The sequence below is a fragment of the Convolutriloba macropyga genome, chromosome 5 (assembly GCF_964194025.1).
Source record: "Convolutriloba macropyga chromosome 5, txConMacr16.3, whole genome shotgun sequence".
In the NCBI taxonomy this organism is placed as follows: Eukaryota; Metazoa; Xenacoelomorpha; order Acoela; family Convolutidae; genus Convolutriloba; species Convolutriloba macropyga.
Window position 1 is genome coordinate 51,394,421 of NC_134472.1, and position 23,469 is coordinate 51,417,889.

Here is a 23,469-nt window from a genome sequence, read left to right on the forward strand (position 1 = left end):
CTGGCTTATTTCTTGTCGACTTGTTACCAAGTCGCATTTAGGAAAAGTCCCATATTTTTTTTCTCATGTAGTAGATGTTAATTTCCTTTAGCATAAGTCTTATCTGATGCCATTTTGTTTTGGTTATTAACGGTTTTCAAAAAATGGACAACGAGTTTTGGTTGTAACTAATATTTGTAATCATTTGATTTTCATCGCCGTCTTTTCGGGTACTCATATTATGGTACTCGCAGGTCTCATGGACTCTCTAAAGTAGATTGTTTTATTCATTTAGTAGTTTGTTGAACGATATGATGGTATGGTCATTTTTTTCTCTTCAGCATTTGGTAGACAATTAAGTTAAAAATGTAGATGAGCGGTGTCGGAACTTTATGTGCACACATTACCGAGCCTCCTTGTTGCTTTTGAATTTTTGTATAGTTTAAAATTTACTTGTTAGCGTTTTCCTTTTGCGCTTTGTTTGGTTTCGTTAACACCATTTCATTTTTTTCTGCGTGCTTAAATCTTGAAATATTTGTAGCACAAGGGTTTTCCTAATAAATCATTATATCTTTAATTTTTTAAACCCTTAAATGATATCCTTTGAGAGAAAAACAATTGAGAAGGTTAGTCTGTTGTTAATAGTTACGGGTAAGAAAGTTGGAAGGCAGCACGAAATCTTTCTGCTGGTAATCTGGATTCATGAAGTGTTTTTTTAATCTAAATTTTTGTTCAGGAATGTGTCCTAAATTTTTATTGGTTAATATTTGTCAACTCACCATTAACTGAGATCCTAGTCTCGATTTTAGAAGGTTTACATTAATCTATTTATTGTTTATGTTAAAAGCTTTTGAAAGGTTATTTTAACCACTAAAGAAAGTTCTGAAAGAGTTATGTATAATAAGATTATTATGTCGTAGCGCAGCGGACAAGAAACAAATTAACAGTTGTGATCGCCCCCAAACGTGTCCTATTTTTCTGCTATTTCACAATAATTGCAAGTCGGTCTGTTGTAAGTAGCTCAATATCACTGAATCGGGGACTGTTTTTTACGGCAAGATATCTTGAATACACTTTTTGCAGAAAAAAATAGATAGGGGTCAACATACTGGTTTAGAAAAAGAAAAAATCGATTTTAAAAATTTGTTAAATGTTTTGTATATTTTTCATAGAATTCAATTATTTTCAGATATTAAATAGAAATAAAAGTTATCAGGATGCGTATAAATAAATAGAACATCAGATGTGCTCACTGTTGATTAAAATATTGATTATCACCGGTTCTGATGTAAAATTACATTATTTTTCTTTGCATAAAAAGTAAGTTTTTCTAGTTCTGTTGAATTTGACTCCTTTGTGGTCAACATGTTTCATGTGACATAAAACTTAAAACTGTACCGGGGAGCACTTGCACAAATTCTTAAATATACTCAAACTCTTAAATACACTTAGTCTTAAAACTCTTAAAAACATATTTCCTGTTTTCGTATTACTCGAATGTGCTTATCAGTTCTCAAGAAACTATTTATTGAACCTAGGCAGAGTTAATTAGGGCTTAGGACCTTGTTTATCGTCCTCTCTGATGATCATTTACAATTTTTTACAATTGTGTGATTTGCATAACAATTATACTTAAAGAATAATATTGTAATATAATTTGTCAGAGAAATTACTTCTTTCTTTCTTAAAGTATGCAAAACGAAATTTTTAAATTGCTTTGCTGAAAATTTTGTGGGTCTAGGAAATAAACCCCCACGGAAAAAAGCCTACTTAACTGCAGATAGGAAATAAACCCCCACGGAAATAAACCCCCATTTGAAAATTGATTTTCGGACATAATTTGTTCGGTTGTGATAGTTTCATATCAAGTCCCATGGGCGGCTGAGGCATGGCCATGGCCCGTGAGGCATGGCAAAACGCGCTAAATGCGCAGCTCTAATAGTAAAGTGGGGGTTTATTTCCTATCTAAAATGAAGTGGGTTTTTTTCCGCAACCGCCTTATTGTTTGTACGCAACTGAAAATTGACATGTTCAGTTCAACAAAAAAATTCGTTTACGACGTATCCGAGGTAAAAAAATTTGAAATTTTAAGTTTTGCGGGATCTTAGCATATCTTTTTAAGAATATTTTATCGTTCTCTTTAGTTGGTTGCTAGAGATGCCGATTCCTTGGCAATAAAATTTGAAATTTTTCATGCATTTTATGAAATAATTTTTTTTGGAAAATAGAAAACAGTTTACTGCAGATAAATCTTAAGTAGCCTTTTATGGAGCCGTCTAGTTGTTACTTGTTTTCTTTTAAAGACTTTCTGTTTCTCTATGTTTCAATCAATGGAAGTTTTTCCAGTTCGAAAATTGTTTTGTAAATGTATTCGCATAAAGCTTGCAGCGTGCCATAGCAGTTTTTGGAATAGCTATATCAAAAACGTCAAAGATTGTTTGATAGTATCAAAATGCCCGATACTTGAAAGCGAATAAGAACAGTTGGAAACCTAATGTTAATTCTTCTAGTCTCAATTGGAGACATTAAATTAAATAGAACAATCCTAATTTCTAGCCTTGTAATGTGGTTGTTTTCCCTTCAGTGTGGCCATGTGTGACAGGTGATTGTTGGTAACGAAAAGGAAAAAGCGCGAGTTGGTCAAATGTTTGTTTCTCATAACTGAAAGAGTACAGCTAATGCAGGAATTCTGGAACACATGCGATGGTTTGGCCAGAGTTGTTCTGTTTCTCGTGCCACTGCTACCTTGTGCATAGTATTAACAGGAGTTGATTATTATGTGGAACACTAATGTACCGAATGATATGCCAATTACGAGCCAAAAGTCATAACTGAAAGCGTCTGTTGGTAAATGTCTGCCTCTAATGACGTTAGTGAACACTTGATCGAAACTAGCACTGCTGCTGCGGCTGTCACTGTTTCTGGTGCTACAGAAACAACTGAGGCGGTATCAGATTTCACTGCTAAAGAGTTGGCGCCCGAAAACAGCAGCACTCAACACAACAACAACAACCAGGTGCAACCTTCCTGTTCGAAGAACTTCGCGGCGGACAATCAAAGGAATCTTATTTATGACAAGTTATAAATTAATGAATTATACAACTGCAATTTTTCCGTGAACTCTGAGCATTTTAACTGAGATCTGCTCATTTGCGCCTTATTTTGCTCTGACTTGGTGACGTTTTTTGGGAAATACAGCGGATAAAATTTTAAGGTGAAAACACAGGGGATGTTGATAGAAATTTTCTCCACTTCTAACCAACCCGTATGACCTGACTGGATGAATAGCCGTCATTTGTTATCTAAATTAGTATTGGTGTTTCTGTTTAAGTTGGGCTTTTCAATGTATGCAGACTGCTTTCATGACTAGCATTACATTGTTGCAATGAATGCAGAGGCAATTTAGGCAATCATTGTTTAGCTACAATGAACATTATTTTGTCTAGCCTTTACGTAAAATTTTGTCTGCCGAGGTTAGGTGAAATTATGTCTAGCGGTTTTCATGTGATTCTAAATTTGTGTAGTGTCCTATTTCATTACTATTAGATTTTATATTAAGCTGTTACGTGACCTCATCATGTTTCTAAACAAAGTAGTTATAACTAGATAACCGTTTAGATTAACATTGTTTTGTTCGGCGTGGGGGTTGTTATCGATTTTGAATTGAACTTACGTTTCAGTTTTCCCCGTACAAGCCAAGCAATTGTTTTTAAGCGGCAGTTATTCCATTTCAAGTGTACATGAATTGAGAGCTTCGAGTTTATTCAAACGGCATTTTGTTAGGAAATTAGTTCATTCTGACGTTGCTGCTGGCAATTTAATACACGTTGCTGAAGCGTATTTTGTAAAGATAAAAGAATAGAGCTTATGTATTAATTAGAATAAGATTCCCTTCTTATGCATCTTAATTGTGCAGTGAAGCAATGACAGTCCCGGTAGTGGAGGGATTTTTAGCTGTGGAGAATCAGCCCAGCCTACCAGTTGGGGTAGGAGTGGGAACAAGTGTGGGAGGTGCTACAACTAGTGGGAACAGTAGCACTGCTATGGGATCTCCCGTTACTTCAGGTGAGATAAATATTTTGAGGTTTCATAGAAACAATTAATGTTCTAAACTGTCGTCAACTAACAGGACGCTAAAAAGACCCAGAACTGAAATATTAGTAAAGGAAGCTGAGAAATTAGAGTTTTCAGGACAAGAATGATAAGATTAAGTTAATAATTGCAAAACGAGACGTTGAGTAATTTCGCCCATTCAAGAGAACCGATAAGATTTAATTTTCTGTAACATTAGTTTAAGTTTTCTGGCATTTTGGCATCATTTTGACTAGTTTAATTGCTCTCGAAATTTGTTTCCATTATATTAAATCTGACCATCTTTTTGCGAAGTTTTGTACTACCGACTTTACTTGCTGATAGTATTCTTCTAACCTTTTGATTTTTCGTCCTCAAAAATGGTTAAAACAGGCAAAGCCAGGAGGGCATTAAAGCGCTGGGCAGTTATTTTAGAGCTTTACTAGTCTCAAATCATGGTGTAATCTGCAGTTTTTTTGGCGATTTAGACCCTCTTTCACCCCACCTCATTCCACTCCTAACATTGCAAACTCTGCCACCCCTCAATTACAATAACTTACACCTTTCTCTTTTGCTTATTGAACCCTCTGGTTTAAGTTTGTAATAGTCTGTATTTTGTTTCGTTTTGCGAGATGAATGCTGTAAGTATAATTCGTACCCCATGAGCGTCTGATTGATTTGGCGTCAGCTTCTATAATTATAATTTATATTAGTCTTGTCGGTCTTTCCTTATTTAATAGCCGCACAGCGATAGCTGGGGCAATTATTGGCCTTCTCTTGGTTTTTTTCCAATTCAAAGAAATTTATTTGTATTGGGGCGCTGTCTTTTTTTAAGATCTGTTCTTACTTTTTCATGATTTTTGGAATCAAATTGGAGTAGAAAAAGCGAGTAATTATGCGGCGTGAATTTTTTGCGCTCTAATTTTGAAGTAGAGTGAGAAAACGGTGTTTGAACAAAAATTCGCTTTCTCGGTAGTGGTTTTTTGTTCACATGCGGCAAATTCGCTTTGATTTTTACTGTTTTTTCGATTTTTTGGATTGGATTTTTTTCCACATGGTTTTCTGAATCCATTAATAGTCCCTTCTATGTATAGTTTTCTGTTTTGTCAATGAAAATTCTTTGAGTTGTACGTCAGGACTTGTCCTGCTATGTTTTTTATTTCGTCGTCAAGATTTTTGTTACGACCATATGACGTAACAACCACTTCAAATCTGCTTTTTGTTCATTCTGTCATGCAATTTCAACTGAAGTACGTGCGTGACGTCATTTTTTGCTCTTAGTGGAGCGAGTTTTTTGTTCATTCGCGTGATTAAATTTTTGGTCTCATGTGACTTACCTCACTATCAAATATGACTTCCTGACTTTGAAATTGACTTATATTTACTTAAATTCAAAGAGATAAGGTCAAGTGATTGTCACTCGAAATGAAGGTTATTTGAGAGCAGCTAATAGAGGCAGCAATAACGGGGCAATAACTTATACAGATTCTTAATCAAAATAGTCTCAGCCCTTAATGAAAAGAATATCTTTTTCTGGTCTGTCTTACTGATTTTTTGAGACTGCAGATCTACAAAGTTATTGCGGCTATTTTCTGACAATCTGCCAGCTATGTTATGCAAATTTTTGTAATACCGACTGCTGGCTTTCTTCGTCTTTTTCACTTTTCGTCCTCAAAGTTGTATAAACAGGTAAAGTCCAGAAACCAGTAAGTTGCTGAGGAGTTACCTGAGCAGTTTTAGGATCTTCCGTTTGTGCCCTCCCAGTATGTTATGCACCCTCCAGGTACTCAATACGTGCCCTTAAATAGTAAATCAGTATTTAAAAATATGGCACGTGCGTCTTGGGGGTGCAAATAATGTACATCCCCTGAGTTGGGATTGGGCACAAACGAAGAAGATCCGAGCTTTTCTAGTCTCAAATCATGGTGTAATCTGCAGTTTTTTTGGCGATTTAGACCCTCTTTCACCCCACCTCATTCCACTCCTAACATTGCAAACTCTGCCACCCCTCAATTACAATAACTTACACCTTTCTCTTTTGCTTATTGAACCCTCTGGTTTAAGTTTGTAATAGTCTGTATTTTGTTTCGTTTTGCGAGATGAATGCTGTAAGTATAATTCGTACCCCATGAGCGTCTGATTGATTTGGCGTCAGCTTCTATAATTATAATTTATATTAGTCTTGTCGGTCTTTCCTTATTTAATAGCCGCACAGCGATAGCTGGGGCAATTATTGGCCTTCTCTTGGTTTTTTTCCAATTCAAAGAAATTTATTTGTATTGGGGCGCTGTCTTTTTTTAAGATCTGTTCTTACTTTTTCATGATTTTTGGAATCAAATTGGAGTAGAAAAAGCGAGTAATTATGCGGCGTGAATTTTTTGCGCTCTAATTTTGAAGTAGAGTGAGAAAACGGTGTTTGAACAAAAATTCGCTTTCTCGGTAGTGGTTTTTTGTTCACATGCGGCAAATTCGCTTTGATTTTTACTGTTTTTTCGATTTTTTGGATTGGATTTTTTCCACATGGTTTTCTGAATCCATTAATAGTCCCTTCTATGTATAGTTTTCTGTTTTGTCAATGAAAATTCTTTGAGTTGTACGTCAGGACTTGTCCTGCTATGTTTTTTATTTCGTCGTCAAGATTTTTGTTACGACCATATGACGTAACAACCACTTCAAATCTGCTTTTTGTTCATTCTGTCATGCAATTTCAACTGAAGTACGTGCGTGACGTCATTTTTTGCTCTTAGTGGAGCGAGTTTTTTGTTCATTCGCGTGATTAAATTTTTGGTCTCATGTGACTTACCTCACTATCAAATATGACTTCCTGACTTTGAAATTGACTTATATTTACTTAAATTCAAAGAGATAAGGTCAAGTGATTGTCACTCGAAATGAAGGTTATTTGAGAGCAGCTAATAGAGGCAGCAATAACGGGGCAATAACTTATACAGATTCTTAATCAAAATAGTCTCAGCCCTTAATGAAAAGAATATCTTTTTCTGGTCTGTCTTACTGATTTTTTGAGACTGCAGATCTACAAAGTTATTGCGGCTATTTTCTGACAATCTGCCAGCTATGTTATGCAAATTTTTGTAATACCGACTGCTGGCTTTCTTCGTCTTTTTCACTTTTCGTCCTCAAAGTTGTATAAACAGGTAAAGTCCAGAAACCAGTAAGTTGCTGAGGAGTTACCTGAGCAGTTTTAGGATCTTCCGTTTGTGCCCTCCCAGTATGTTATGCACCCTCCAGGTACTCAATACGTGCCCTTAAATAGTAAATCAGTATTTAAAAATATGGCACGTGCGTCTTGGGGGTGCAAATAATGTACATCCCCTGAGTTGGGATTGGGCACAAACGAAGAAGATCCGAGCTTTTCTAGTCTCAAATCATGGTGTAATCTGCAGTTTTTTTGGCGATTTAGACCCCCTTTCACCCCACCTCATTCCACTCCTAACATTGCAAACTCTGCCACCCCTCAATTACAATAACTCACACCTTTCTCTTTTGCTTATTGAACCCTCTGGTTTAAGTTTGTAATAGTCTGTATTTTGTTTCGTTTTGCGAGATGAATGCTGTAAGTATAATTCGTACCCCATGAGCGTCTGATTGATTTGGCGTCAGCTTCTATAATTATAATTTATATTAGTCTTGTCGGTCTTTCCTTATTTAATAGCCGCACAGCGATAGCTGGGGCAATTATTGGCCTTCTCTTGGTTTTTTTCCAATTCAAAGAAATTTATTTGTATTGGGGCGCTGTCTTTTTTAAGATCTGTTCTTACTTTTTCATGATTTTTGGAATCAAATTGGAGTAGAAAAAGCGAGTAATTATGCGGCGTGAATTTTTTGCGCTCTAATTTTGAAGTAGAGTCAGAAAACGGTGTTTGAACAAAAATTCGCTTTCTCGGTAGTGGTTTTTTGTTCACATGCGGCAAATTCGCTTTGATTTTTACTGTTTTTTCGATTTTTCGGATTGGATATTTTTCTAAATGGTTTTCTGAATCCATTAATAGTCCCTTCTATGTATAGTTTTCTGTTTAGTTAATGAAAATTGTTTGAGTTGTACGTCAGGACTTGTCCTGCTATGTTTTTTATTTCGTCGTCAAGATTTTTGTTACGACCATATGACGTAACAACGACTTCAAATCTGCTTTTTGTTCATTCTGTCATGCAATTTCAACTGAAGTACGTGCGTGACGTCATTTTTTGCTCTTAGTGGACCGAATTTTTTTGTTCATTCGCATGATTAAATTTTTGGTCTCATGTGACTTACCTCACTATCAAATATGACTTCCTGACTTTGAAATTGACTTATATTTACTTAAATTCAAAGAGATAAGGTCAAGTGATTGTGTCACTCGAAATGAAGGTTATTTGAGAGCAGCTAATAGAGGCAGCAATAACGGGGCAATAACTTATACAGATTCTTAATCAAAATAGTCTCAGCCCTTAATGAAAAGAATATCGTTTTCTGGTCTGTCTTACTGATTTTTTGAGACTTCAGATCTACAAAGTTATTGCGGCTATTTTCTGACAATCTGCCAGCTATGTTATGCAAATTTTTGTAATACCGACTGATGGCTTTCTTCGTCCTTTTCACTTTTCGTCCTCAAAGTTGTATAAACAGGTAAAGTCCAGAAACCAGTAAGTTGCTGAGGAGTTACCTGAGCAGTTTTAGGATCTTCCGTTTGTGCCCTCCCAGTATGTTATGCACCCTCCAGGTACTCAATACGTGCCCTTAAATAGTAAATCAGTATTTAAAAATATGGCACGTGCGTCTTGGGGGTGCAAATAATGTACATCCCCTGAGTTGGGATTGGGCACAAACGAAGAAGATCCGAGCTTTTCTAGTCTCAAATCATGGTGTAATCTGCAGTTTTTTGGCGATTTAGACCCCCTTTCACCCCACCTCATTCCACTCCTAACATTGCAAACTCTGCCACCCCTCAATTACAATAACTTACACCTTTCTCTTTTGCTTATTGAACCCTCTGGTTTAAGTTTGTAATAGTCTGTATTTTGTTTCGTTTTGCGAGATGAATGCTGTAAGTATAATTCGTACCCCATGAGCGTCTGATTGATTTGGCGTCAGCTTCTATAATTATAATTTATATTAGTCTTGTCGGTCTTTCCTTATTTAATAGCCGCACAGCGATAGCTGGGGCAATTATTGGCCTTCCTTGTGGTTTTTTTCCAATTCAAAGAAATTTATTTGTATTGGGGCGCTGTCTTTTTTTAAGATCTGTTCTTACTTTTTCATGATTTTTGGAATCAAATTGGAGTAGAAAAAGCGAGTAATTATGCGGCGTGAATTTTTTGCGCTCTAATTTTGAAGTAGAGTGAGAAAACGGTGTTTGAACAAAAATTCGCTTTCTCGGTAGTGGTTTTTTGTTCACATGCGGCAAATTCGCTTTGATTTTTACTGTTTTTTCGATTTTTTGGATTGGATTTTTTCCACATGGTTTTCTGAATCCATTAATAGTCCCTTCTATGTATAGTTTTCTGTTTTGTCAATGAAAATTCTTTGAGTTGTACGTCAGGACTTGTCCTGCTATGTTTTTTATTTCGTCGTCAAGATTTTTGTTACGACCATATGACGTAACAACCACTTCAAATCTGCTTTTTGTTCATTCTGTCATGCAATTTCAACTGAAGTACGTGCGTGACGTCATTTTTTGCTCTTAGTGGAGCGAATTTTTTTGTTCATTCGCGTGATTAAATTTTTGGTCTCATGTGACTTACCTCACTATCAAATATGACTTCCTGACTTTGAAATTGACTTATATTTACTTAAATTCAAAGAGATAAGGTCAAGTGATTGTGTCACTCGAAATGAAGGTTATTTGAGAGCAGCTAATAGAGGCAGCAATAACGGGGCAATAACTTATACAGATTCTTAGTCAAAATAGTCTCAGCCCTTAATGAAAAGAATATCTTTTTCTGGTCTGTCTTACTGATTTTTTGAGACTGCAGATCTACAAAGTTATTGCGGCTATTTTCTGACAATCTGCCAGCTGTGTTATGCAAATTTTTGTAATACCGACTGATGGCTTTCTTCGTTCTTTTCACTTTTCGTCCTCAAAGTGGTATAAACAGGTGAAGTGCAGAAACCAGTAAGTTGCTGAGGAGTTACCTGAGCAGTTTTAGGATCTTCCGTTTGTGCCCTCCCAGTATGTTATGCACCCTCCAGGTACTCAATACGTGCCCTTAAATAGTAAATCAGTATTTAAAAATATGGCACGTGCGTCTTGGGGGTGCAAATAATGTACATCCCTGGAGTTGGGATTGGGCACAAACGAAGAAGATCCGAGCTTTACTAGTCTCTTAGTGAATATGTGATACATCGCGAAGATCAAAACATAAGTTAAAACCTCGAAATAAACAAAACTTTTTAAACTGATGTTGGTGAAGTAAATTGATTTAATGGCTACTAATTTGAACTGAATCGTGGACCAATATCAGTTTATCTATATCTAGACGGTGCTGTAACTTTTCATACTGATAGCAACTATAAAAACTTGTGAATTTTTGTACTTTTAGGCCATTTTGAGTTCAATTTTTTTTTTAAAAAAAATAAAATTCTTGTTACACGTGCTCGAGACCTCAACAATGGTGTCCAGACCACCGACCGACCGACAATTTTTGGATCTGCAAAATGGTGAATGCTGCGTGGATTGTCTTCTGTGACGAAATGTCGCACAGAGAAGTAAGAAGACCTACAGGTAACAAATCTCGTCCTTAGTATGTGCAGACAAGACGCACTTCTGAAATTTAGGAGCCTTATGAGCCCCAGGAAACTACTAGACACTCCTTTTAAGGAGATCAGACTAGTAATTCAAAACTATGGTTCTCCCAAAGAGAGGGTAATAACGTCAGAAATGACTAAATTTCTGTCTGTTGTCCATGGCGTCGGAGAATCCGACGATGATTTCTTAACGCGCCTAAGAGGCCCGCTATTGTGACTTCCAGAAACTAAAAACAGTGACCAATCCCGAGGAAGAGTTGATGAAAGTAAAGTTTATTTCAGGTTTGAGAGACCTTGAGGCAAAATTAGCACTATTAGACGGCATCAAAGCTAAGCCAACGATGACTTTCTGAAATGACAGAAAGCCTACAGTTCAGAAAAGCAATGGCTTTTGCGGTTTCTTCAACAGGTAATAAACCGGTTATGCTGAAAGAAGAAGTGGGATACAACTTCAAAAAGACCTTCAGGAAACCGAGTAAAAAGTGCACTGGTAGCAAAGGCAACTTTGCAAAAATGTGCAAAAGTTAAACCCAGCCTAGGTCAAGTAAATCCGACCAGCACAACATCTGCGAGGAAGAGGGTAATTTGTCGGGAAAACGTGTTTAACTTGTCAGGGAAATGGGAGTACATTACAGTGAAAGACCAGCAAATATAAATGCAAGTTGATACCGGTGCTGATAGTACTGTGATATCATCTTTCATCTGGAATGAGTTTGTTAAACCTCAGTTAGATGGGAAAATCAGACGTCTTGAGGCCTATGATGGTCATCTACTGACGCTTTTGGGATCACTACCATGTGATTTTGAGTGAAACGGAATTAAGTATATGCAACAAGTTGCAGTTGTGCAATCCGACAAAGAATTTGGACTACTCGGGAAAAACATATTACCCCAAGAAGGCATCAACAGTGTGTGATGAAAACTACCTGCAGTCAAAGGATACAAAGCGCTTGTGAAAATCATACCGGGATCACAGCCGATGTTCTGCAAGGCTGGAAAGATACCTCTACCTCTACAAGACAGGGTCAAGGAAAAACTTAAGACTATGGTGCGACAGGGCATCCTGAAGCCAGTGCAACCAGGTGGGTTCACAAATGCATCCCCAGTATTTTGGAAGCGGAGGAAAAATGGAGCTCTAAGACTATGCGTGTACCTGGAAGTTCACATTAACGGCAAAGTTATGGACGAGGATTATCCAATCACAGACATGGAAAGCATATTCCATAATCTCTATGGGGCCTCTTACTTTGACAAAACTGACTTATCAGACGCGTATTATCAAATGAAATTGGACGAGGACGCAAAACAAATATGTACAATCAACACATCGCAAGGATTGTTTGAGATGTGCAGGCTTCCTCCGGGCTTGAAGAATTCCTCATCAATCTTCCAGAATTCCATTGAGTCAACTCTCAAAAGAATCTAGAGCGTGGTCATCTTTCAAGGGTGTGATCAGCATACTTGTATATGGAACGGCAAAGGAGCAATACGAGAAACGAATGCTTGCTGTCAACTGTCGACTACTTGAAGAATTTCGCCATCATTGAAATCCAACTCTAAACCATTCTCAATTGTTAGTTTTCTTGAATACTCAGTTTCAAAGGAAGGACTAGCACCCGTTTCTAAAATTGTTGAGCAAATCAAAAATGCAAAACCATTATCAAATATGAAACAACTAGAGTCTTTTGTCGGCCTAGCAAATTTTTATGGACGGGTGGTTCCAGATTTTGCTACAACAATGTTACCTTTGGATGAAATGCGAAAAACAAAAATGACGTCTTCAGATGGGAAAAAGAACAGAACGTTTTCGAAAACATAAAAAATGAGTTATGTGCTAACCCACTCGTTCAGCTTTACAGCTTGCCGAAAGAAGCAACCGTGACAACAGACGCCTCTGAAAAAGCAATAGGCGGGGTCATCTCACAGGGAGGACATCCTGTGATCTATGTCTCAAGGAAGTTGTCACAAGCGGAACAAATTTACTCCAATATTGAGCGAGATGCACTTGCAATCGTCTTTGTGGTCACAAGACTGAAACAACTCCTGCGCGAAAGGAGGTTCGCTTTACAAACTGACCACAAACCTCTCAAATATCTCTTTGCACCAGACAAGGAAATTCCTATAGCAGCATCAGCAAGAATCACGAGATGGGCTATAGCGCTGATGGGTTTTGACTTTGGATTGAATATACACCCGGAGAGCAGATCCCCCACGTTGATGCCTTGAGCAGACTAGGTTTTGATGATAACGACAATGATTGGGTCTGCTTTGATCTCGACAATATCTAATTTGTCCAATCCGACCTGGTGACCCAGTCAGAGGTTGCAACAACACGGATCAAGTCGACTCTTCCAAGATGTCATCAGAAGCATAAAAAGTGGAAACTGGAAACAGTACTCAGAAGCAGAGAAAGGTTTCGGACAACAGAAAGACGCATGTGGTGATGGCCAAAGCCCATGAGACAAACTCAGGCAAAAATGCACCTGAAACAGCAGTCCGAGTAATAAAATGGTGGCCCGGCATCAGTCAAGAAGTTCTTCGATATTTTAAGTAAATGTAAGGAATGCCAAGAAAACAGGCCTAGCCTGGGGAAAACAGTATCTACTTGGCCAGAAGCAGAAGTTTGGGAAAGACTCCATATGGACTGCGGTTACGTTAAGGACCAAGGTAGTATCTTAGTAATAGTAGACGCGGGATCATGCTGGATAGAAGCTTTCCCTGCGGGAAATAGAACCTCACAAACAGTGAAGGCGTACTTGAGCCAAATCTTTGCAAGATTTGGGACACCAAAAACGTTGGTATCAAACTATGGTACCGAGTTTGTAAGCGGTGACCTAAAACGGGGTGAATCACTTGTTCATTCTTGGAAAAAACTTGGAAAAAACTTGTTCATTCTTAAGGTGTAAATTAACCAATATCAGTTTATCTATATCTAGACGGTTCTGTAAATTTTCATACTGATAGCAACTATGAAAACCTGTGAATTTTCACTTGTAGGCCATTTTGGGTTCGGGACCACGACAGCAAAAATTTCCGAATCTAATGAAAGTGAAAAATCATTGCGTGGGGGTTGTCCGCCTTAGTTATTTCTACCTTGCTGCTATGAAGCGAGTGGTGGTGCTGCTTACAAAGGCTGATATTATAGTTCCTTTCGGCTCGATATGCCTGGACTGCCCTTTGCCAACTGTTGTTCTTCGGCAACAGTTTCGAACTTCGTGAGATTTGCTTCACAAATTTTCGTTTGCTACCATGAAAAAGAACCATTTCTGATTCCTGGTTCTGATTAAGAACCAGTTCTTAATTTGTACATAGAAATCAACATTATCCTTTTGTTTCAACAAAATTGACAGTTTTGAATATTGCTCGTGTCCTCATGGTGTGGGTGGCTTACATTTGCCAACAGCTTGCCTGATGTTGGCGAAGAATTCGCCCGACCTTTCGTTTTATCTTGTGAGGAAGGTTACTGGATTTAAATTATATTTAACTTGGCGTCCCAAAACTGTAATATAACTTTTAATTCCAAAGAGATTCTCTGGATATTATTTAGGCTGTCTGAGCCCGATGAAACTTGACCAAAATACAGCAGACAGGTGGTACATTCCAGAAAATCAAGAGGTTTTTGAAAAATACAAGAAAAATTGAGAACTCTGTGAGCTTTTTATGTATTTTGGCAGCAGATTGTTCTCTATACCGCCGTGAATTTTTATTCTCTATTCGCACTCAATTTTATAATTCAATATTTTTCTGATATCTTTTTTTCTGATGTGAAATTTTACGTGTAAGGTAGCTTTTATGTTCGAAGCTTCACGAGGTCCGAATTGTTGAAGTCAGAGCCGTTCATAATTAGTCTGTGTTTATTATTTGCAAGGTTTGATTTTAAAATAAACATTCTACAGAAGTTCTGGTTGGCAGATTAACGATCTGTACATTGAGATAGATTTTAGCGATCATTTGAGCACTTAGCGATCGTTCTATCAAAAGCCCGTATCTTCCGCTCAAGAACGCATGGAACTCAGGAAGAAGTAAGTGATTGCGTGATGTCATTTGCTAAACTCTTGAGCACCCGTTTTCAGTCCATTTGAATGGTTATTTTAACGATCATATGTGACTTGACTACAATAAGTAGACTGTACTTGACCACACAAAATTTCTAATTGCATACCAGATGATTGCATCGAAAGTACTACTCATGTTTAACAAGACTCTTTCTGAAAAACTCCAATTTTTTGTACCGCATCAAAACAAATAAAGTTGCTTGACTTTTTATATTAAAAAAGAGGCTTTCAGATTCTTCGTTTCTTTGGCTGCTTGTTAATGAAAGTCAATCGGGGCTACTGCATTCTGCCAGGTATGCGTTTTGGTTTTGATTGTCGAACCCTCTGAAGTACGTTTGCAATGGTCCCCGAATATTGTTTAGCTTGTTAAAACATATGAATGTTGTAAAGTTGCTTCCATAAGTGTCGCTTTCGAAATAAAGTCTAGCTGCTCTCCTTCAGCTCTTTGAATTTAATGATTCTGAATCTGTTGTTTTTAGAATTCTCATTCTTGAAAAATGGCAACCAGGGCTATTTGTGTACCTGTCAATTGTGTGACAAGATTGCTTTGATCAAATTCTTTGATTTTATCTATCGAGATAATATTACAGCATAACTTTCGTCATGTCCCAAAGCAGCTAATTTTTTTAATAGCGGCCTTCTTCTTCTCAGCCGGCTACTATAGCGGTCCTATTTTTTTCACAATCCAAGATAGTTGGATTGTATTAGTTGTATTGGTGCGCTCATTTTTTTAAATCACTTTTTTCTACTCATGTCAACGAGAAAGCAAATTATAGGATTGATTTTTGTCGTGAACTAGTAAAAGAAGCGAAACGCGAGCGGTTTTAAGGCGTGATATTTGTTCTAACTGCTTTTGAAATGGAGTGAGAAAATAATGCTCGAACAAACGCAATTTTTTTCACGTGCGTGAGTTTGATTTCTGTGTTGAACGTTTTGTCTTAATTTTCGGCACGAATGTCTTTAAAAGGTGACTCATTTGCTCTAGCAGAGCATAATTTTGCTTTTTGATTTCATCAAAGTACAGCTAAGCTAATGGTTAATATGAGTTACACGCCATTTTGTTCATAAAGTATTTATTATTTTTAGTTTTGTCCGTTTTTAATTGCTCTCAAACGAAGTTTATAGCAATTATATTAGTCCTGTCGGTCTTTTTTATGCGATTTTTCGCTTGACTGATTTTTCGTCTGACGCTTTTGACTTTTGTCCTCAAAAACGGGATAAAAAGGTAGCGCCCAGCGGGCATTAAGTGCTCTTAGAGCGTTTCTGCTCTGTTTCAGCTCAAACTGTTTGGGAGACTTATACTTATACTTATGGTGTGAAGGGCGGTTCTTAGAGGTTGAGACACCCCCCCCCCCGTGGCTAGCTACTGACGAAGCCAACCGTTTGAGAGCAATTCGCCCGACATCAGTCGGTTATGTTTATAGTTCTTGTGATCCGATCACAATATCCCTAATCGCAAGTCTCTTTTTCTCTTCGATGATGCTAAATTGACGAGGTCTAACGATTTCAATTATCTGACGTTTTATCTATTTTTTTCTACTTGTTTTCGTTTTTTTTAATTTTATGCCTTGTTTCAGTTATTTTATGCCTGGTTTCAGTTGTTTTTGTCCTATCACTTAATATCATTAATGGTGGGTCTCATTGGCTCTTTCACTACAACATTCGAAGCTTTAATGTGGTTATCTGTTGATATCTAACGTTTGTAATGACTTTGACACTACGCGTTTTCAAAAATAAGCAGTGTTTTTTTGTTTTACGCGTTTTACAAATTTGTTATCCTATCATTTAAGTTCGTCAATGACAGTTCTCCTTAGCTCTCTCATTTTGTTAAAATAGATCTATTCTAAAATTCCATTTACTGCATCACGGATTTGACTACCTGGGCATGATGTGTTCATTATGCTTTGACTTGATATGTTAACTTTTTAAAGTTTTGCCTTGCTTGCTGGTCTCACTAGTGAGTCTCAGAAATGGAACGAGTTTGGTTGTTACTCTATTTGCTTTATAGTCTCTGGTCTCAGTTATGACAGCTCCTTCTGATTGCGACTAAATTATATCTATTATATGATTCCAGCCTGTCGCTAATGGTTTTTTAATTTTAGATTTTTCGTTGAAAAGTTATGAGTAAAATGTTTTTGATGCTTATTTTCTTGCTTCTATCCACTGCTCGTATGTAAGGTTTTTATTATACCTTCTAATAAATGATAATTTTTGTTGTAAAGATTTGACATTTTAGTTACGTTTTTATATGACTATGATCTTGATTTTGTTCAAAGCCTGTTTTGATGCTCAATTTTCGCCGAGTTTCTTGTCTGTTGTCCTTTCTCTTCCTCTCATTTCAAAATCCACGATATTGGTTTTAACTTTCCAAGGTACTATAGCTTAAAGTTTTGCTTAATATGCTGCTATTGGTTTGAATGACTAGATAACTAATTTTCTAAAATATGGTAGGTGTGTTTTCGATATTTTTTTTTGTTTTAATGTGAGCTCTTTAGAATTTTTTGGGCTTTTCTTAGATCTACTGAATAGATCCACCTTTTTTTTCATTTTATAAATGTCACCAATTTTACGTTTCACTTCTGATTTACCTCTCTCACTGTTTCAACTGAATGGAATATAGAATTTGTGAATACGGTGAAGGTCAGAAAGTGAAAGAACGAAAAACGCGATAAACTAATGAAGCCAGGGCAATAAGTTATTGTTTAAAGACAGTGCATTCAGCGATCGAAGTTCCTTACAGCATTCTTCATTAATAGTCTTTGATAGGCTTTCAGCGCGGTCTTTTGTTTTCTGTTCTCTCTGGTTTTGGTAAGTTAGTTCGAAATATTTACTCTCAAAGGGCTTTCGCGTATTTTTTCTTTGTACGTTTTGTTCAACTTCTGGAAAACTTGAAGCATGACAATTTTTAACTGTTTTGAGAAATCAAATTTAAAACTTATTGACTATTGTTTTGAGCACTAATAACTTGAATCTTTATAGATTAGTTTGATTCTCGACATCTGTAGCACTATGGCGTTTCCTGTCAAATGCTTTTGAATGGAAAATTTCTAGAAATTTTTATCAAAATCTACGCCCAATACACTATTTGAACCCTATAGATCATTTACATCACATGAACAGGCAAAGTAATGCTTTCTGCGGTAGCAACAAAAATCACCAAGAACAGTCGATTTTATATTCGCAACATGTGACTGAAAACTGATTAATTTTTAATGAATCGTTATAATATTTAAGTAATCAAATCGTTTTCTTTTCAATGGTTCCGAACTCAGTCAAAGTAAGAGCTGTAGATCAGTTATTTTTCTGCCCTGGTCCTTTGTCAGCGCTATATCATATCTAATGCTGCTAATTTTTAAAACGCTCGGCTATTTTTGATTTTCAGTCACACTTTGTCAGTTAATGATTCATGTTCGCCAAGTATGTAATTAAAATCCACCCGAATTCACTCGATTTTTGTTTCTGCGGAACAACGAAGTTTTCAAAGTCCTTCAGCAATAAGTAGTAAGTCCTTCAATAATAAGTAATAAGTGGTAGAAATAAGGCTCTCTCAGCACAGTCTCTGATCTTAGCTGGACAACTCTGGAGTCTTTTTATTTGAAATTTTATTTGAAAAATGAACCTCTCACTGCAATTAATGTAAGAAACGAGACAGAAAGTGCCAGGAATGCGTTATCTCAAAGGTTTTCGGTGAGAATTTTTTTCTTTATTTGTTCACATAAGTGGATCATTTTAGCGACTGAAAAGAATTTTTGGAAAACAGAACTACTTTTGAACTTCAAATTTTATATTTTACAATTCTTTAATGCCAAGAGGAGAGAAATTGTTTAAAGGGGAGCAGAAGCTTATCGATTTGTAAGTTTGTTTTAATATTGTGATGTTTACAGAGAAGTTATTACATGGCAGTAAAGTTCATTTGATGTAGTTTATAAAAGTAATGTCCTTCAGTCTTGAATTATATATCGCCCTCTCACGTAGTTGTCTCGTTTCACCTCAAACAGAAAAGTGTTCTTTTAAACGTCTCTTGATAAGAATGGATTTGACCTGAAAAGCTCAGATACATCTGTGTGCATTTTTAAGGTCTTCCATTTCTGTCGGCCGTAGACTCACTGACGTCAGTGTCTCCAATCCTCCAGTCCCTCTTCTCACGCATCGAGGCGGAATTCCAGACATTGGTCCAAGAAAACGCCAGGCTGCACAGTGAAAACGCTAAGTGTGAGTTATCATTGCTTGCATCTGACAGCGAAATTAAGTAAATAAAAAAAATTTGACTGCAATGCTTTAAAAGGCTCATTTTTAAGGCGACGACTAATTTTCTGTTCACAATTAGGGTGTTAGCATGCCGTTAGTGATACGCAGTTCATTGCGTTCAAAAATTCGGTAATCTAAATAAAATATGTAGCCATTCTTGTACTGCTTCCTTGAAGCCGGTTTGTTTTAATGAATCTCATGTTAAGTTCATTTGCTGTGCTTTGAAATTGAGGTTACCTTTGTCTGTGTAGAGATATCTTGCCGAATCTATATTCACGGTGTTTAATAGCCGCCCTCATCTTCTCAGCCGGCTATTATTGCGCTCGTATTTTTTTTTACAATTCAAAGAATTTGAATTGTATTGGGGCGCTGTCTTTTTTTTACAATTCAAAGAATTTGAATTGTATTGGGGCGCTGTCTTTTTTTACAATTCAAAGAATTTGAATTGTATTGGGGCGCTGTCTTTTTTTTTTTAAGATCTGTTCACACATTTTCATGATTTTTGAAGTCAAATTGGAGTGGTGATTTTGGTCACGCCGAAACAGGAATTGGAGCGAAAAAGCGAGTGGTTTTGCGGCGTGAAATTTTTTCGCTCTAATTTTAAAGTAGAGCGAGAAAACGGTGTTTGAACAAAAATTCGCTTTCTCGCTAGTGATTTTTTGTTCACATGCGGCATTTTCAGTTTGATTTTTACTGTTTTTTCGATTTTTTGGATCGCATTTTTTTCTAAATGGTTTTCCCAATCCATTCATAGTTCATTCTAGGCCTAGTTTTTTGTATGAACCGAATTTCCATTTCTGGCTGGTGAATTTTTTTGACATGCGACATTTTGACATTGATTTTCTGTTTTTTTGATCTGATTTTTTTTTCAAAATGGTTTTTCCAGTTCGCTCATAGTCCGTTTTAGGTCTAGATGTTTGTTTAGTCAATGAAAATTCTTTGAATTGTTCGTCAGGACTTGTCCTGCTATGTTTTTTTTTTTTAAGATCTGTTCACACATTTTCATGATTTTTGAAGTCAAATTGGAGTAGTGATTTTGGTCACGCCGAAACAGGAATTGGAGCGAAAAAGCGAGTGGTTTTGCGGCGTGAATTTTTTTCGCTCTAATTTTAAAGTAGAGTGCGAAAATGGTGTTTGAACAAAAATGCGGTTTTCGGTAGTGGTTTTTTGTTCACATGCGGCAATTTCACTCTGATTTTTACTGTTTTTTCGATTTTTTGGATCGGATTTTTTTTAAATGGTTTTCCCAATCCATTCACAGCTCATTGTAGGCCTAGTTTTTTGTTTGAATTAAATTTTCATTTCTCGCTAGTGGTTTTTTTGTTCACATGCGGCATTTTGACATTGATTTTTTGTTTTTTTTTTCTTATTTTTCGATCTGATTTTTTTAAAATGGTTTTCTCAATTCACTCATAGTCCATTCTAGGTCTAGTTTTTCTGTTTAGTCAATGAAAATTCTTTGAATTGTACGTCAGGACTTGTCCTGCTATGTTTTTTTACTTCGTCAAACTTTTTTTCGCTTTACCATTTTGCCGCTTTTTCGACACTTTGCGTGAAATCTTTGACTTCTCTAGGCTAGTTTCTCTCTTCTCTCATTCTGCTAAAAGTGAATTTGAACATCAGTTGCTAAGCAAAGCAATTCAAAATGAACAGAGTCGGTATAAAAAATTGAAGTCAGAAATAGAAACGGGATAAACCCATAAAGCCCAATTTTAGATGCCCGCTATTTGAACGTCGTTCCTATAAGTCTTAGTTACCACCTCTAATGCTTATTGGTGTTGATAGTAGCCCCTGTAGCCTCTCTCTAAGAAACAGAAGTACGTTATGTTCAACTACGAAATGTCATCAAAATAAATCGGACTTAAAAAATGTTTTTGTACAAAAATCTTTTTTTTTTTCAATATATTCTATTCGTTCAATCCCAATCATGCTTATTGGAATCAACGGCGGCTATTTTCCGGCAATCTGCCGGGTATGTTTAATTGTTCTCACACAAAGTTTGCAGTTTTTATATTAGTCCTGTTGGGCTTTCCCTTTTATGCAATCTTTCGTGACACCGATTTCTTGTTTGATAATTTTCTTCTTCTAAGCTTTTAACTTTTGGTCGTCAAAAACGGTTAAAAGAGATAAAGCCCGGAGGGCATTAAGTCGCTGAGCAGTTATTTTAGAGCTTTACGAGTCTCATAGAGGAGAAATCAACGAAGATGTTCAAAAGACAAAATCATTGTGTAAGGGGGTAGTTGGCTTTTTTGGCGATTTAGACCCCCTCCCCCATTCACCCCACCTCATTTCACCCCTAACATCCCAAATTTGATCCGTTCGCAGCAGTAGCATTGAAAGTTCCTTTGCATAGCATTGAAATTGAGGTTTCCTTTATGTGTAGAGATATCTGACTGGATCTATATTCACGGTTTTTAATTGCTCTCACACCAAGTTTGTAGCCGTTATATTAGTCCTGTTGTCTTTTTTGTGCAATTTTCCGCTTGACCAATTTTTTATCTGAACCATTTTGAGTTTTTGTCCTCCAAAAAGGGATAAACAGGTAACGCTTGGAGGGCATTTAGTTCTCTTAGAGCCTTACACCTAACCAGTCTCGTAAGACTGCGCTTCAGCAAAACTGTATTGAGGTGATTGTCTCATGGTATGATGGGCGGTTCTTTATCTTGCGAGTTTGTTTTCGCCTCGGCTTCCATAATTGTTTATTTCAAAATAAAGTTTAGCTGCAGTCCTTCAGCTCTTTAAATTTACTGATTCTGAATCTGTTGCTTTTGAAATTTATTCTTTTCTTCAATATTTTTACCGAACAGGGTTATTTTTGTAACTGTCAATTGTGTCAAAGACTGCTTTGATTAAATTATCGATTTAGGTAGTATTGCAACATAGCTTTCCTGATGTCCAAAAGCAGTCACATGTTTTAATTGCTATCATGTGCTTAACATGTGTTTCTTTTTGTTCATCTGCTTTGATTGAGAAGTTTGATTGGAAAATATTGAAAGTGTTTTCATTATTTGCTCTCAAACGAATTTTGTAGCAATTATATTATTCCAGTGGGTCTTTTTTATGCAAATTTTTGATTTTTTATCTGACCTTTTTAACTTCTCGTCCTGAAAAAAAGACCAAGCAATTAAAGAGATGAGGGCAATAAATGGCTGAGAAGCTCTCTTCGCGCCTTACTCGTCTGTAAGTATGCAGTTCACGAATACTGTTTTGAGACAATATCACGGTGTGAAAGGTGGCTCTTAAACTTAAATGTTTGATGCTCCTCAGCTCAGTCACCTCCTCCTCTCATTCACCTCACCCCCCCCCCCCCTCCCCCCACCAACAATCCCTCTGTCAACGCCCTCAACCTGCAGATTTGGGCCCCTTTCGTTTAGCCAGCCCTTCCATCTAGCAATTCGCCCAACGTTAGTCTGTTGTGTTTTTAATATCTGCCCCCGTCTTTTCCGACTGCCTATTATAGCGGTTCTATTGTTTACAATCCAAAAGTTTGGATTTTTTTGGTTGTATTGGTGCGCTCTTTTTTTCAAGATCTGTTCTTTTTAGTTTTTAGCATGTCAATGAGAAGTCAATCAGAGTGGTGATTTTAATCAGGCTAAAGCAGTAATGGGAGCGAATAGGAATTTTTAGAACCTATATATGAGTAATTGGTGTTTGAACCAATTTTTGTTTTTGAAAGCAATTTTTGTTCACATGCGGCAGTTTGACTTCTATTGTCGCTGTTTTTCTGATTTAGCTAATATTTTCAAAGGGTCATATTCGTGTTCCAATACTGCATAGTTGTAGTCTTCGAACTCAGAGAAGGGCATTTAATATTTATAATTTAGACGCTCTTTGTTTTAATAAAGTTCCAGTTATTTTTACGAATCGAAGAGGAATATTGAGATTCTACAGTTTTTTTTAGCTGACGCCTGCTTGTTCACGACAACTTTCAACCTTTGTTTTCGAACATTGACTTGTTTTAGAACGTTGACTTTTGTTTTCGAACATTGACTTGTTTTAGAACGTTGACTTTTGTTTTTGAGCATTGGACATTAACAGTGGCGTAGCTATTAAGATATAGAGCTTAGGAACTGCTAGTAAAATTCAAGGTAAAAACGTTATTCCGAGAATTTTTTGATCCCATCTTTCTAACCTAACTCCCACCCGCCACCTACCCCCTGCCGTTTTCGTTGTTCTCTGTTTGTTCCTGTTTCATAAGTGGCGGGTCTCATTGTGGGTCCACTGAAGAGGAATAGAAGCTTTGTTTAGTTTCATGTGACATCACAACGTTTTTTTAAATTTGTCAACACTTGTTTTCTGAAAGCATGAATGATTTTTGGGTTCTGCCAATTTTTTGATGTTTTTTATTCAATCTCACTAAGGACAGTTATCAAA

The 23,469-nt window shown here is 36.7% G+C and overlaps 1 protein-coding gene across 1 annotated transcript in view; it reads left to right on the top strand.

Annotated features, from left to right (window-relative positions):
* Positions 1-2,544: 2,544 nt before the first annotated feature.
* Positions 2,545-23,469, top strand: part of LOC142339445 (uncharacterized) — a 77,014-nt gene continuing 56,089 nt past the window's right edge. The window contains exons 1-3 of the mRNA XM_075389482.1: positions 2,545-3,037; positions 3,894-4,044; positions 18,925-19,059. Of these exons, the coding sequence (XP_075245597.1) occupies positions 2,831-3,037; positions 3,894-4,044; positions 18,925-19,059 (493 nt within the window). The 5' untranslated portion in view covers positions 2,545-2,830. The remainder of the gene's footprint in view (positions 3,038-3,893; positions 4,045-18,924; positions 19,060-23,469) is intronic.